Source organism: Uloborus diversus, chromosome 5 (assembly GCF_026930045.1).
Source record: "Uloborus diversus isolate 005 chromosome 5, Udiv.v.3.1, whole genome shotgun sequence".
Lineage (NCBI taxonomy): Eukaryota > Metazoa > Arthropoda > Arachnida > Araneae > Uloboridae > Uloborus > Uloborus diversus.
The window spans coordinates 58379535-58395770 of NC_072735.1; the positions used below are offsets into that span (position 1 = coordinate 58379535).

The 16236-nt window shown below is 35.4% G+C and overlaps 2 protein-coding genes across 2 annotated transcripts in view; one reads left to right on the forward strand and one right to left on the reverse strand.

Moving 5' to 3' along the window:
• LOC129222096 (apoptosis-stimulating of p53 protein 1-like) overlaps window positions 1–5232 on the reverse strand; it is a 699496-nt gene extending 694264 nt beyond the window's left edge. Inside the window, exon 1 of the mRNA XM_054856534.1 lies at window positions 4951–5232. The gene's annotated coding sequence lies outside the window, so the exon portion shown is untranslated. The remainder of the gene's footprint in view (window positions 1–4950) is intronic.
• A 144-nt stretch (window positions 5233–5376) lies between these two features.
• The window catches only part of LOC129222218 (DNA polymerase eta-like), a 30863-nt gene continuing 20003 nt past the window's right edge, over window positions 5377–16236 (forward strand). The window contains exons 1-4 of the mRNA XM_054856696.1: window positions 5377–5442; window positions 5799–5974; window positions 13863–13997; window positions 15824–16017. Of these exons, the coding sequence (XP_054712671.1) occupies window positions 5835–5974; window positions 13863–13997; window positions 15824–16017 (469 nt within the window). The 5' untranslated portion in view covers window positions 5377–5442; window positions 5799–5834. The remainder of the gene's footprint in view (window positions 5443–5798; window positions 5975–13862; window positions 13998–15823; window positions 16018–16236) is intronic.

Genomic DNA, 16236 nt, shown 5'->3' on the forward strand with positions numbered 1-16236 from the left:
TATATATATCTTAATAATTGCTTTTGCACTCAATTTCTGGCGTTGAATATGTTCATACTCTCCGAAATTTACTCATAAATGTCCTAATTTTCAGCCTTCAATAAGGGCAGCTATACATTGTACTCAAAAGTTTGCCAAATGTGGCTGTTATTGAAAAACTGGGTTGGTAAAACACAATTAAAACGAGCTGATGTGTGCATCACGTAACTCCCTTTTACGCCAACTTAATGTTATTCCCCCTTTTTGGCAATTTTAATGTGGTTCAATAGTTAACTCCCTAAATATTACCAACAGTGGCCGAATTGAAAAGAGATTTTTAAAAAAATAAATAAAAAATTTAAAAAAAAAATGCCAAATTTGTCGCCAAGTTGGTGACAAAATTTGGCGACCAAAAGACTGGACATATATCGCCGTGTCCGCCAAATTATAACACCACTTGAGTTTGCATCGAAATTAACAATGATTTCCCCCCAAAAAGGGGCAAAACCCCTCTTTAGAAACACCCGATTGCAACCAAAAGGGGAGATGCACAACTAGACCCCACTAGGAGTCTACGTACCAAATTTCAACTTTCTAGGACATACCGTTCTTGCGTTGTGCGACATTCATACGCACTTTCGCACATACATACGGATGTCACGAGAAAATTCGTTGTAATTAACTCGGGGATTATCAAAATGGATATTTCGGGGGTCTATACATTCTTAGGGCACTTATCCGCGTGTGGTCGATTAGGAAAAAAAACTCAACTTTTTAAAAGGAAGTATTGTATTCGCGAACAAAAATTCACTCAAAAATTGGCCTTAATTTCCATTTTGCTCACCCCCAAACGAATGCTGCGTTTTTTTTTTCGACCCAACCACACGTACATATGTACCTAAGAACGTGTAGACGCCCGAAATATCCATTTTGAAGTTTCCCGGGTTAATTACAACGAGTTTTCTCGTGACGTCTGTATGTACGTATGTCACATAACTCAAGAACGGTATGTCCTAGAAATTTGATATGTAGACTCCTAGTGGGGTCTAGTTGTGCACCTCCTTTTTTGGTTGCATTTGAGTGTTTCTAAAGGGGTCTTTTGCACCTTTTTGGGGGGAATTCATTGTTAATTTCGATGCAAACTTAAATGGTGTTATAATTTGGCGCACGCATATCGCCAGTCTTTTGGTCGCTAAGTTTTGTCGCCAACTTGGCGACAAATTTGGCGATTTTTTTTTTAATTTTTATTTATAAATCTGGTTTTAATTGGCCATTGTCGGTGATATTTAGAGAGTTAGAGGGAGAATCACATTAAAATTGCAATAATGGGGAAGTAACATTAAATTAGTCATGTGATGCACGCATCAGCTCGTTTGTAAAAGGAAGTTAAAACAAAACAAAAAAAAAAAAATCAAAAATTGAATTATTTTCCCCAAACAATGTTTTTTTTTCTTTTTGAAAAAAAGCACCCAAAAATAAAATACATGATTAAAAAAACAGAAAAATGCGCATTGACTTTTAACTCTTTAATGAAAATCATCGAAGACTGAAAAGCAGACAATTTTTTTTTATAGAATTCATGTCTTATTATTAAGATACATATATAGTTTCACTGTTTTGATTTAATGGGTTAAAAAGGATTGCATGATTAGTTCATTTTATAAATGAATAATTAAATAGCGTAACTGCTAATAGATAAATATCCAATCTAATTTATTATGTTTAATTTCATTAAAAAGAAACATCTTGTTTTATATATCCTTTTGCAAGTTCTTTTCTTTTTAATTTTATTGCCAGAATGATTTTTTTGTCTTCAGTTTCATTTTATTTCAATTAAGAACAATATGAATCATTTTTTTTTCTTTTGGTAATATTTGTTTGTGTATGGTTTTTTCTAATAAAAATATTTTGAACTTCATGTCCATCATTCTTTTTAGCTTCTAAAACTTTAATCTTCAAAATCATGATGTAAATCAATGATTTAATATTTAAAAAATTGACTGATTTAAGTCAATAATTTAATAATTAAAAAAATCAACTGGTTCAAATCGGATTGATTTAAATCTCTCATTCCAGTGAAAAAAACAAACTTTTTTTTTTCTTTTTTTTCAAATGTAATAATACACCTTTACTTCACAAGTTGGTCAGATGATCCAGAATTTCGGAACACAGCTCTTCTTTCCCCAGCAGCTCCTAATAACTTATCAAAGCGCTCTCTGTAAAACAGTCTTTTCTGCATCGGTTCATGACAAACAAAAAAGCAACAAAAAATGCTTTGCCGTTCAGCGCTCACTCTGCAAGACAGGAGTATTCAACCTTTCACCTTTTGGGAGACCCATGAACTTGCCGTTTTCTGGAAGGAACTAGGAACTTTTTGATAAAAGAACAGAAAACAAGAGGATGTCAAAGTTTTATCCTGCTTAAAATTAAACGTATTACTGGGTCTTTATTTTAACACAATGCTAATACATTTTAATAGGAAAATGAATGATAAGGTGGTAGGAAAAGTAATAGATGCATCCATTTTTGCCTATAAATCGGATGTTAGCTTTTCCATCTCATCAGTGGTCAGGCAGTAAGGGTTTTTTTTAGTATTTTGATTGTCGAAAAAATGTTTTCTATGAACAATAATAATAAAAATAGTTCTTTAAAATGACTTGGTTGTGTTTATTTTTATTGCTAAATATTTTTACAACTGGAATAGTTTTATTTTACCGATAAATAAAAAAAAAATATATGCTTTAGCTTGGAAGCAAAAACCGCCTTTAAGAACTCGATTTTTTAAAATTAAAACTGAAATTTTACAAAAAAAATATTGGCGCTTTGATTTGACAAATAGTGATTACTTGTGGAAACCCTGTCAAAGTTCCAAGGAACCCAAGGGTTTCGCTAAACCTGGGTTGAAGACCTCCGCTCTAATTACGATCCATTTAACTTTTGCTGCATCGGTTTCAAATCTAACTCAAAAAAAAAAAAAAAAAAAATCATTGTTTTAAAAATTTGAATGTGCCATTGTTTATATTTACAATAACTTGAAATGAGGTGTCTGATTAGATTATTTCGAACGCGCTTACGTGAGTACATGCACTCGCCCCCATTCTTCTAAGCTCTTAAAAGAATATCAATTTCTTAATGAGCGTACAAGCAAGTAATGTGACCCGGACGTCAGATTTTTTTTTTTTGCAAGCAAACAGAGGTGTCTACCTGGCGGGGAGGGCGGAGATGCATGGCGCAGACTTTGCCATCGAAATTTGTAGGGGGGATTGTTTTAAGGGGTATTTTTCTATTTGGAAGGGGGCTCTTGCTCTTGGGGGTTGAGATATTTAGGGATGCGCCCTTGCTCTTAGGGGGGTGCCACCCCTGCAAGCAAATATAAAACTACATCGCTGTTAACTGCTGTCCGTATTTACATGCAAGAGTCGCGACTGCAACAACGGGCGCGGCGTAGTAGGGCTACGCCGCGCCTAAAGGAATGACGGCACTCAGGGCGAATATATTCTGGCATACCCCCTCCCTCCCCCACACACAGAACGGTGGGTGCATAATGGAAAAATACCAAAAAGTTTTGTATTTAATATTAGATAATTGAACATTTGATCTGAAATCTTTGGGATCCACAAAAGACTAGAATTAAATCTAATGCATTAGCATTTTAAAAACTTCTTTTTTTTTTAAAGAATATTAAAAAAAAAGAATTCTAATGCAGCACAGGCTCAGTTCATGGCACCCTCACACATGTTGCCGCGCTCACCCCCTACTTCAGACGGCCCGGGCGTAGCGCTGCGGTCTTAATACCACGCAGCGTTGCCAGAATTTACTTTCTGGATGGGGGGGGGGAGGGGGTAGCGTTTACATTATTTATTCCTTTCTATTTTAACTTTTCTCAGGGAGTCCGCGAGAGGGGGGGGGGGTTCCATGGCACTAATTACTCCACAAAGTTTTTAGATTGGGTTAATTGGAAAAGGTGTTTTTCAATCTTATTTGATGGGGTGCACCATTTCCCGTGGAGGGATGGTCACCCCTGTTAATACATTTTCTATAACTTATAGTACAAATTAATGTTGAGGTTTTTTAGAACTACTATTACTAAAATGGGGCTATCAAAAATGTCACATTTTCCAGAAAACATGTTTGCTCCACTTCCTCCCGTTTCTCACAAAGTGTGACTCTTTACCTCAATCCTCCCCTCATCACATGTGACGCTATATTACGTATTGTTATTTGAAAAAATTGTGTAATGTCACACTTCTTGTTACCCCTTCTCTTCCCCTTGTCAAAAAACTCACAATTTCAAGTATCCTCCCCAACCCCTCTAAGTGTGACATCATTTACCGACAAACCTGTATACAGGCCCGTCATTTAGGTGGGTTAAGAAAGGGAATTTAAACCCCCCTGGCGTTGAGAAAGTTTTTGTACATATAAGTGGACGTATTTTTTTTCAGCATAATTTGCGTCGCATATATACCCCTTGGCATCCCCCACCCCAAAAAAAAGGGGGAAGGGGGATTCGAAATGACCGGCTTGCTTGTATATAACATAAACATTAATGCATTTTTTTTTATTTACCAGTTCCTTATTTAAGTTGTCTAAAAAATTATGGCTTGCATAATTTATAGCACAAATCAATGTTTTCTTTTACAACATAAACGGCTAAAAATATATAGCAGAAATCTTTACGCTAAATTACTGTAAAACAAAATATTTATGAGACATCAAATGCAGCAAAATTTAAAAAGTTCATGAAATAGATGTGAAAAAATAAAAGAAAAAGAAACCTGAATATGATGGGAGAAGTGCGATCTGACATTATTAAAAATAAAAATACGAAACATAATTACTAACTCTAAAGTGCTGAAATTGGAAATATTTATGAGACATCAACGGGAACAAAACTTAAAAAGTTTAAGAAATAGAGCTGAAAAAAAAAAAAAAAAAAAAAGAAAGAAAAAGAAACGGAAACCTGAATCTTACCGGAGAAGTGCGATCTTACGACCCGGCAGTAAAACAGGTAGATTCAGCGAAGAGCATCCTCGTGCGGTGCCCGGGACATCCAAAAGAATGTTGTTTTTTACTCTATATATTAAAGAGTAATTAAAACGAATATTTCACAGATGTATGATCAAAATGTCTCACGAACATAAACCGGCAGAAACAAAATTATCAACCCTTCCGATTGTCACTTGAATAATATTAACGAAATTGTAGGGATCAACCACCACACGATGTTTCACACGTAATTTTTTGACATGGTCTGTTTCGGATCGTCTGTCTACAATCGAGCGCGAGCCAACGCGGGGATCATCAAAGATATTTCGTACGCATGCGCCGTACTCTGATGTCACGTGCCCCATTCAAACTCCAGCTTCATTGCCTCAGGCGAAATTCTCCATTATCCCGCTACTATGTAATATGACGTAATTTTTCTTGTCGCGCCAAAACTTTGTTTTGGTGGCGTATTTTGTTGTGAGTATATTTCTTTTCATGCATCACAATTTAAAAGGATATATTTCCTGTACTTCTATCTATTTTTTGATGATTGTTTATTGTTATATTTAGGATAGTCATTTGACAAATTCTTGTTGTTTACAAACATAAACAGTTACAACATTTAAAGCAGTGCATCATCTTTCTTTTGCAAGAACCATTTGACACAGATTTTTTAGTCTGATTCTTTTTTAAATTTCCAAATGCAAAAAATAGCTGCAAATCGAAGTAATGAATGATACTTTTCTTACTCATGACTTCAAAATATTTATGCAAGTTCGATAAGTGTTGATAATTGATTTAAAAATTGAAGCAACTTTTATTAACTTTTTCAGGTAATAAACACTTGTTGCGAACTGCTGTGAAATTTAATGGCTTCAAAACCCGACGAAAGAGTTATTGTGTTAGTGGATATGGATTGTTTTTATGTGCAAGTTGAGCAGAAACTTTGCCCGAAATATTTTGGAAAACCTTGTGCTGTCGTACAGTATAACACTTGGAAAGGTGGAGGGTAAGAAATGATTGCATTGTGTATTTTTTAAAAATCTAATTTTAAATAAATCCAAGGGTTACTGTGTTCTGTTATTTTCAGCTTCGAAACTAGAGGAATTCCAGCATTCTTAAGAAAACCTAATTTTGTAAAATGTATGTAAGAAAATCAAATATGAAATTGTGTTCTCTTTCAACAATAGTGTACAGGGCCCGACTATCATTTTTGAAGACACTGGGCATGAAATTTATTTGTTGCCGCCCCCCTTCCCCCGCTTATTTTGTATATTGATGCAATAAAATATTTCGGATACTTACGTATTAACACAGCCATGCTACATTTGACGGTGCCATTACAATATATTTACGTCAAAAAAAGCAGGAGTGGTATTGTATACTACATAATTAAACATTATAATGTAAGATGTTTTTATTTGGCCGTTGTAGTAAACTGTAAATATCAAAATTATCCATGATATTACTTTTAGTAGTGTAAATATAGATTAAATTTGGAGTGGTTTTGGGATTTTCGGAGGAGTTCAATGTGATGAAATGAAATGAGTCCAATTAAAACTTTACTTAATCATTTAGTGCACCACGTGTCCATGCGATAATCTGGCCCTGATAATGTATTAAGGGCGATTCACAAACAATTGTGTTCCTTTTATACACCAGAACATAGGTATTTTTTTCGAGTGCTTAACCTAAATCCAGCATTTACCTGATATCGAACATTTTCCCATTATGCCTTTATCTCCCCTTTGAATTTTTTTCTTACTTCAAATTTTCTTCAGTTTTGTGGATAATTACTGCTAACATTGTATGTGTTATAAATAATCATTACAACGTAAGTATGGCTTAAAGAATAAAGCTTTTATTTACTGAAAACCAAGCTAGATAAATTAACTAAGCTTTCTTTAAACATAAAATGACAAGAGAACAAAAGCTATTGTTGCCAATTAATTTAGTTAAAATCAGTATTGCCAAATAGCGTAAACAAGTATTATATTACATTCACCCCCTCCTAATTAATTTTTACAGTCTAACAAGATTGTAGCTCTCAGCCTGTTACATAGTCAGCCAGATAGGATGGTTGGCGCCTTTCTCTGGTAGAGCGAAAGACAACTTCATCATTCATTGATTCTGCGAAACTGTGGCGTGGCGTACCTTTATGATATTCTGGAGAGCTGAGCGATAATGAAGATTTTTCCAATGTAGTATGTTGGGTCGCCTCTTCTGATAGATCATCAGTCGGTTTGATATTCTGACGGGGTGGGGAAAGATGATTCGACTCATCGTCGCAAGTAGAGTCCTCATCACCTCTTGGAGCTAAGTGTCTTAAAGAAACAGTGGTTTCGCGTCCGTCAGGATATTTTACATGAGCGTACTCAGGATTTGCTTCAATAAGCTGGACTTCTTGCACAACTGGCTCATACTTGTTGGCTCTTGCATGGTTTTTCAAAAGAACAGGACCAGGGCGGGAGAGCCAAGTAGGCAAAGACCGACCGTTGAATGATCTTCTGGCATGAATGAAAAGACGTTCGTGAGGTGTTGAGTTGGTGGCAGTGCACAGCAGAGAGCGAATTGAATGTAGTGCTTGCTGCAATACCTCCTCCCAACGTTCTATTGCAATATTTTTTGATTTAACAGCAAGTTGTATGGTTTTCCAAATTATACCATTGTACCTTTCAACTTAACCATTACCTTGAGGGTTGTATGCCGTAGTACGGCTTGTAGCAATACCAAGCGAGGTCAAGAAGCTTTTCAGTTCACTGGACATAAATGATGACCCTCTATCCGTATGTATATAGGCAGGCATTCCGAAAACCGAGAAAAGGTTCTGGAGATGTGAAATAACTGTGGCAGCAGATACATCCGAACATGGAAACGCAAAAGGAAACCTGGTGAACTCATCCACAACCGTAAGGAGGAAACGGTTCCTTGATACAGCTGGTAAAGGTCCTTTGAAATCAATATTTAACCTTTCAAAAGGAGAAGTTGCTTTGGAACAAATCTGACATACCCCCCTCTTGGCGACTTTTTCCTGTTGGCGCCAAAAAAGCGTCGCCAAGAAAACTATGTATGACCTCATATGTCATACATCGTTCTTAGCGATGCTTTTTTAGCGCCAACAGGAAAAATTCAAATTATGTCATTAATTATTTAATGAAATTAATGCATTAATTTTTTCCGTTGTTTCTCCGGGATACGAGCCCTCGGTCTCATAGTACTTTCGTAATGAGACCTCTGCTCGCCGGCCCTGCCTCGGTCTCATTACGAAATTACTATGACACCTCGGGCTCGCCAGGACCTCGCTGCCGCTCGGTCCGTTATCCCTCCGACTTTTAATATACATCACAGTCAGATATAAGTCACAGATCTCCTCCGTTCAGTATACAATAAAGTCACAGATTTTATGTGAAATTAACACCATTTTTGTGCTACAAAAATGCCAACCAGACCAAAATACAAACTACCAGAAACACACTAAAAACACAATAATTCAAAATATGTTCACTTACCTAACCTCTTTATTTTCAATTAGTTTAAATATAAAAAATCTATTTAGGACTCCGGTACGTCCAAACGTTGGACGACCTGACGAAAAAGAAAAAGAAGATTCATTCAAAAATTTCAATTGATACATTTGGACAACATCACAAACCGAACTCATAATTAAAATAGAAAATTCAACTAAATTAACATTAAAAAACAACAAGAAAAAGAATACTCTAAAATAAAGTTTGAATTGAAACTTTATTTTAGAGTATTCAACTTAAAATCTCCCTAAGAGCGAAACATATGAGCACCTACCTCCTAAAACACATACACGTGCAAAAACAGACTTAGAGAAACTACTTTCCAGCGTTCAAGTTGCAAAACCAGGGTTGCCAAGTTATCGCCTTATTGGCGATTTTCGTATTGAGCGAAAAATTAAAATCTCGCCAAGAGGGGGGCATATCAGAGGAGAGCCGTTGCTTTTATCAACTTGCCTTCGTCCCTGCAAAAACGAGGCTTTACTTCATTACAACATTTGCATGAGTTTATAACTCTTTTGATGTCTTCTAGAGAAAAAGGTAAGTTCTTTGCTCGCACTCAATGGTACATTCTCGTAATGCCAGGATGGCATAAAGAGTCATGCAACATATTCAAATCTACTTGAGGGACAGAGGCACCACTTACTCGCGAAAGAGCGTCGGCTGTTGCATTTTTGTTACCAGGTCGATAGATGATGTCATATTTAAAACATCCCAGTTCCAGTCTCCAACGCATAATCTTTTCATTTTTTATCTTACTATTATGATGCTGATCAAAAATAAAAGCAACTGATTTCTGATCAGTAAAAATCTCGAAGTGTCTGCCGATCAGGTAATGTCGCCATGTTCTCAAAGACTCTACAATAGCATATGCCTCCTTTTCAATGATGGCATGCTTTCTTTCTGATGGGCTGAGGGTTCTGGAGAAGAATGCAATAGGTCGATTTGCTTGACTAAGTGTAGCCGAGATTGCGAATTCAGAGGCATCTGTTTCAACTCTGAACGGAATTTTATCCTCGATTGCAGCTAGTGATGCATTGGTTATATCAGATTTTAGAGAGTTGAAAGCTGTCACAGCTTCCTTGGATAAAGGAAAAGGTCCATTGCTCAAGAGAGGGCGTATTTTTTCTGAGAAGCTGGTGATCCAGCGAGAGTAATGTGCGAACATCCCTAGAGCTCGCTGTAAAGAGGCTGTGTCTTTGGGCACAGGCATATCCATTAAGGGAGCCAATCTATCACGATCAGGTTTAATCTCCTTATTGCAAATGGTATAACCCAGTAACTTGATACATTTCACGGAGTATTGGGACTTTTCTTCATTTAGGGTTAAGTTGTACTTCTTTACTGCAGCTAAAAATCTCTGTAGGTTGTTATCATGTTCAGTTTGAGTTTTACCACAGACCGTTACATCATCTAAATAGGGGTAAACACCCTCTAGTTTTTCATTTGCGATAATCATATCAATTGTCCTCTGAAAACTGGCTACACCATTAGTGACCCCAAAAGGGACACGCAAGAATTGATAGAGTTTCCCACTCGCTTCGAAGGCAGTATACTGCTTCTCAGAGTCCTTGATTGGTACCTGAAGGTAGGCGCTCCTCAGATCTATTGTGCTAAAGATTTCATATTTAGAGATTTCGGAAATTAATTCTTCAATCCTTGGAAGAGGGTAAGCGTCCAGAAGGGTAAACTTATTTATGGTTTGTGAGTAGTCTATTATCATGCGATTCTTATGAGTGTCTCCTTTGACAACAAATGCTTGGGCTCGCCAAGGGGAGTTGCTGGGTTCTATAACACCTTTGCTCATGAGCTTAATTATTTCAGAAGCAATGAACTGCTTGTCTTCATTGGTTTGCCTCCTGGGCTTAGTAGCGATAGGTTTACAGTCGGGTGTAAGGTTTGAAAACAACGAAACAGGTGGGACTAAGGCTACGGCCAGGGAGCATATACGTAAAGGAGGTCTCTCTCCTCTAAAATCAATCTCTACCGACGAATGATCACTTAATACGTTGTGACCCATTAAAAAGTCTACACACAAGTTTCGCATGACTAATGCCTCCACATTGTTGTATTTATGACCTTGCATTTTGACTGAAACAGTACAACAACCAGAAACTTCCGTGGTCAACGATGAATTCGCCATCGTTATCTTTCCATAGTAAGGGTTCACTTCTGCGCGGCATCTCTGAATATGCAACGCATTGATAAAACTTAAAGAGCTCCCAGTATCTATGAGTGCATTTAGCTTCACTCCATTATAATTTCCACTTGAGTGACCGATTTTTGAAGGCAATGGGGGAAGACAGAAGCAGAAGCGAGGAGGTAGGACGAAGCACTGGATTGTGGTGATTTGCCTTGTTGAAATGGGGACTTACATGATCTCTGGAAATGTCCTTTTTTTCCACAATTTCGACATATCGAATCCTTTGCGGGGCAAGCACTCCGAGGGTGATAGTCATTCCCACAGAAATAACACCTCTTTGGGCGATTTGGAGTAACTGCTGCAAGCTGATGAGCATCGTCATCTTTCGAGCTCTCCGTGGTTGCCCCAGTTGTACAAGGGTTTTGTAAGAGGTAAGAAGCTGAGTGATGCTCAGCCAGCTCCAGGGCTCTGGCTTGATCAAACGCATTCTCCAGGGTGACAATGGAGTTCTCCAGCAGTCTTTCGCGAATGCGCGAGTTCTTGAGGCCACGAATGAAGGCATCTCTGACATACTCGCTTTTGTTCTGTTCTGCATTGACAGCTTTGAAACTACAGTCCTTGCTAAGTTGCTTGAGTGCTTGAAGGTATTCCTGTACTGACTCACCACTCTGCTGAGCTCTTGATGCCAGGCAGTGTCTCGCAAAAATTTCATTGCGCTTTGTTATGTACAAAGCATCTAAGACTGCTATGGCATCTGTATACTTTGTGCAATCATTGATATACATATAAACTGTTGCAGAAACATAATTGCATAATAGGGAAAGCTTGTTACCGTCTTGGATGTCCTTAATTTGCGAAATGAAGTTAGAAAAGGTTTGGCACCAGTGCTTCCACTTTGCCTCTGCGCCAACGCTTGTGGGATCCACGTCAAACCTTTCCGGTTTTAGTAATTGCTCCATTTAGTTGCTTGCTCAAATGTTAACAGTAAATAAAATTGTTATAAATAATCATTACAACGTAAGTATGGCTTAAAGAATAAAGCTTTTATTTACTGAAAACCAAGCTAGATAAATTAACTAAGCTTTCTTTAAACATAAAATGACAAAAGAACAAAAGCTATTGTTGCCAATTAATTTAGTTAAAATCAGTATTGCCAAATAGTGTAAACAAGTATTATATTACAGTATGGATCTGTAAAAATGGCATTCAAAATTATTTTATTTTGATAAATTCTTTTACTTGCCGTTTTTGTACAAGGAAGGAGTAAATAAAGGAAATTTCTTTTTATTTTTATTAAAATAATAAATTAAAAACTTTCAAGCTAAATGCTCTGTTCTTTATACGAGTAATAGTTAAAATTTGAATCGCTGATTCAATCTTATTTTCTGTTCAGTTACATTGATAGTTGTTAATAATACGTTTATCATAAGCTTAAAAATGCATTAAAATAATTTTACTTAAATTAATTATTTTGTCCGCTTTTTTTTTTTTTTTTGCTTTTGACGCCTTTGTTCTGAAAGCCGCAATTTCTTTGCATTTGATATGGGAGTTAATTTTTTGTATTTTTGATCTTTACTACCCTGTTAAAAAGGTAAACAAATTGAAATTTCTCTTTATTTTTTTCAAAGTAAAAAAAATAAAATGCTTACTGCTCTATAAGAGTCAAATGTTGAATTGCTAACTAAATATTGCTGGTTGAATTAATTTTTTTTTCGTTATTTTAAATGTGTTAAATGCACGCATAACTAGTTAGTATTTCATTTATGTATTAATTAAGATATTTATGTATTGCTTAGAATGTGTTCAATAGGCAAATAAATTTCATTACTCTAAATATATTTGCAAAAAACAGAAAATCTACATTCCTCTTTTCCCCTTTAAATACTTTTTTGAAAATAATCAGTGTAATATTAGCTCAGAAGCAGGCCCGTGATTTAATTTTTTTTTTTTTTGGGGGGGGGGGTGACAAAGTATATGTACTTGATGCATATCACACCAAAAAAAACCCAAGAATAACAACAAAATCCGTTCCCACACATATACAAATGTTTCTCAATGCCAGCGGTAATTGCCTTTCCTATCCCCCCCCCCCTCCAAATGATGGGCCTGCTCAAAAGTAACTTTAAAACTCATTAACAATTTTATTAATTTATAGTGAAATCAGGGTTCGCCGATATATACAGTACCCCCTCGTTATATCACTCATTCGGATATATCGCTCTTTTCTTCTGTCTCCCGAAATATTAAAGCCTAAAATAAGAAAAAAACTTTGCTTTAAGTTTGAAACCATTTCTGAAAACATATGGTATTGCACAGAGAAGGTCTCTTTCTTCTCTATTTTGTCAATGAACAAAAGGAAGCAATTCTTCTGAATTCGCTGGAAAAGCAGCAGCAATTCCTGTCATCCAAATGTACATACCCGCACAGTATATTTCAGTTTAAGATGGTCTGTAAACTATTTGACATCTTCTTTTGTATTGATACATTGCCTTTACAAAGAGTGAGAGATATCAAGCAAGTGTCATAGTAGCCCATGTAGAAGAGAACATACGCCCTTCTTTTAGTATAGAAAAGATTTCTACTTGGTTGCACAAACCAGGATTTGCATCAAAGAAGGGAATAATGATCTGGACAGGCGAAATAGTTTCCTGGAAAAAATCTGGTTTCTTTTACTTTTCACATCCTTTCTACAGCAAGTAAAACGGATTAGAAAACCTACTCGGAATAAGAGGGTATTAGAATGCTCATTCTTATCTCGCGGTAGCTGAGAAAGATCGTCTTCATTCGCCATTTGATGATTTTAACTTTCTGACGGTGAAAATTTACTTAAATTTCAATCTTGTTTAAATTTTAATAGGTGTGATAGTACCCACATCAAATCCATTAGAAACCGTCAAAAAGAAGGAATGCCAATTTACTTGTGTATTAGACATAACTATTTTTAATGCCCTCCGTTATATCCGCTTTCGGATATATCAATCTTTTTCTTTGTCCCCCGAAAAGCGCGATATAACGAGGGGTTACTGTATCATGATATGTGTCACAATTTCAACTACCATACCTTCAATACAAAAATTATATTAATCACAGTAATATTGCAAAAAACTATAATTTTGATCATAGAATTATGCTAGAAAATTAGTTCTTTTATTCATGCAAGATGAAAAAATAAAACATGTTATGTTGTTCACTGCTTGTTTAATCAAATATGATTTTATTATATTTCACAGAATAATTGCTGTCAATTATGAAGCTCGTGCTCGTGGAGTTACTAGAATGTTGAGAGGAGATGAAGCTCAGAAGTTGTGTCCAGATATTCATCTTTTCCGAGTGCCTGAAGTTCGTGGCAAAGCTGATTTAACAAAGTAAAAATTTATTATTTTTGTAACGTCAAAGCATTATTACGTTGGCTTACATTTAGAGATGCAAAATTTTCAGAAATAGTGAATCAGTAAATTTTTTTTTCCAGTATTTTTCTGGGAAAATTTTGATTTTTTTAAATAAATTAAATAATAGTTTACTTGTTCTATTTTCCTAGAAAACATAAAATTTGTTTAATATCCTGCAATGTATTGGCAATCCATATTATTATTTTCTTTTTTACAGAAGTATGCATACCGAACTTTTAAACCTAATTAAAAAAATTAGCCAATAGTTTTCTTTGTTCAAAACAACAAAAATTATCTAAATTATTCTAATCATCATTCAACTGTTGATTTTCGACAAGATGTGATGTTTGTAAATACAGTCGCATCCCGATTTAACAAACCTCTATTTAAAAAATTTCGCAATTTAACTAATTTTTCTTTTTTTCCGACTGAAATGAAGGCAAAAACTCTGATTCACCCAATAATAAACCCTAAACTAACGAATTATTTTAACAGCCAAAATTTTTTTTTGTTAATTTGAATAAGGAAATATTGGATTGTTTTCCAAATGTTATATCCATATTGTCCGAAATAGAAAACGACTTTTCTTGGAATCAATGAGCAATTTTTGACAGGCGAGGGGGCAACCATCGAGTATTGATTTTGATGCAGAAAGTGATTGTGAAACTACCATTAAAACTTACTTTTTCAAGTGCTTTACATGGCCCGGAATCTGTTAAAACATATCTCATGAGAGCAGGCTGCAAATGATATACAGTGTTTTGTTCTCTCCACAAAGTCAAAAGAGAGCTATGTCGAGTCAAGTATTAAGGAAATTGTCGAATATCTATTACTCAATAGAGTTAAATTTCAAATGAACTAGTGTGTAATAAGTCGTGAAATGCTGAATGAAAAGTTTCTAATTCAGTTTCACTTTCTAACTATGGATATATTTGCGCAGTTGCTTATTAGAGGTTTTAAATACGGCAAGTGTAGTTTTTTAAATTTTTTATCTCAATCCGCTATAACGAATAACCCTGATTTAACATATAAAAGTTTCGGTCCCGATGAATTCGTTAAATCGAGGTCCGACTGTAATTCAAAGAATATTTTCACAGAAATTCCCCCCCCCCCTTTTTTTTGTAAATCATGAAATTTAGAACATTTTTTATTTCATAGTGACATATGTTTATATATGATCATTTTCCCACTCTACTGTGAAGTAGCAATTATATGACTTATGTTAGTCTGGCTTTGAGGTACAGATTTCAAAAAAGAAAAAATACTTTCAATCTTGCTATATCATCTCTAATTCACTCATCAGCAAAATTTACCAAATAAGAAATTTTTGAGCGGGCACAGTAACCTCCAATCGGGGTGCCCCTAAATGTAAAGCGTCATCATTTTTTCAGAAGTATGACAATTTAAATTTCAGGAACACTATTTTTTGCGTATTTTTTGAGTCAAAGAAATTGTGTGTCTTCTTTTAGTAGAAGGGGGAGATTGCAGACTTAAAATCTTCCTAGAGGCGGCATGGAACCAAATTCTGCCCTAAGTATATATTGTGTTTCAAAAGCAGTTTAATATAAAAGTTGGAAGATACAGACCTTTATTCAAAAGTTCTGCCATTTATTCTGTAGCAAAGCAGTAAAATTTTTTTTTTGCTTTTGAGGCAAGAGGTTTTTTTGACCTTTCTGTTGATTAACTTGCGATTTGGAAAATATTTAATTGCAATTTTGCATAAACACTCTTACAAACCCGGTTTTGTGTGCGTTTTATGTTTGTTAAAATTTTTATATCGTTTTTTAAAATGTTGATTGCAGGTATAGAGAAGCTGGAGCAAAAGTTCTGGATGTACTTTGTGAGTACTGTGATTGTGTTGAAAGAGCAAGCATTGATGAAGCATACTTAGACATGACAGCCGTTATAAATGCAAAATTGCAGTCATCGGTTTCGTGTGACCAAATCCCAAATACCTATGTTGTTGGTTGGGGTGATGAAGAAGAAACGAGGAAAAGTAATGCATACTTTTCATGTTATTTGCAATTAAAATTTTTGTATTGTTTATTACTATAGCTTAAAAAATGATGAAATATTTGATGCTATTTAAGTTTTTGTGCTCAATGATTTATAGAACCATGATATTGTAGACTGATTTTCAGAGTTAGTTGTCCCCAACAGGAACATGGGTGATATAGAGCAGTGTTATAATAATTTAGCTAAAATTATTTTTTAA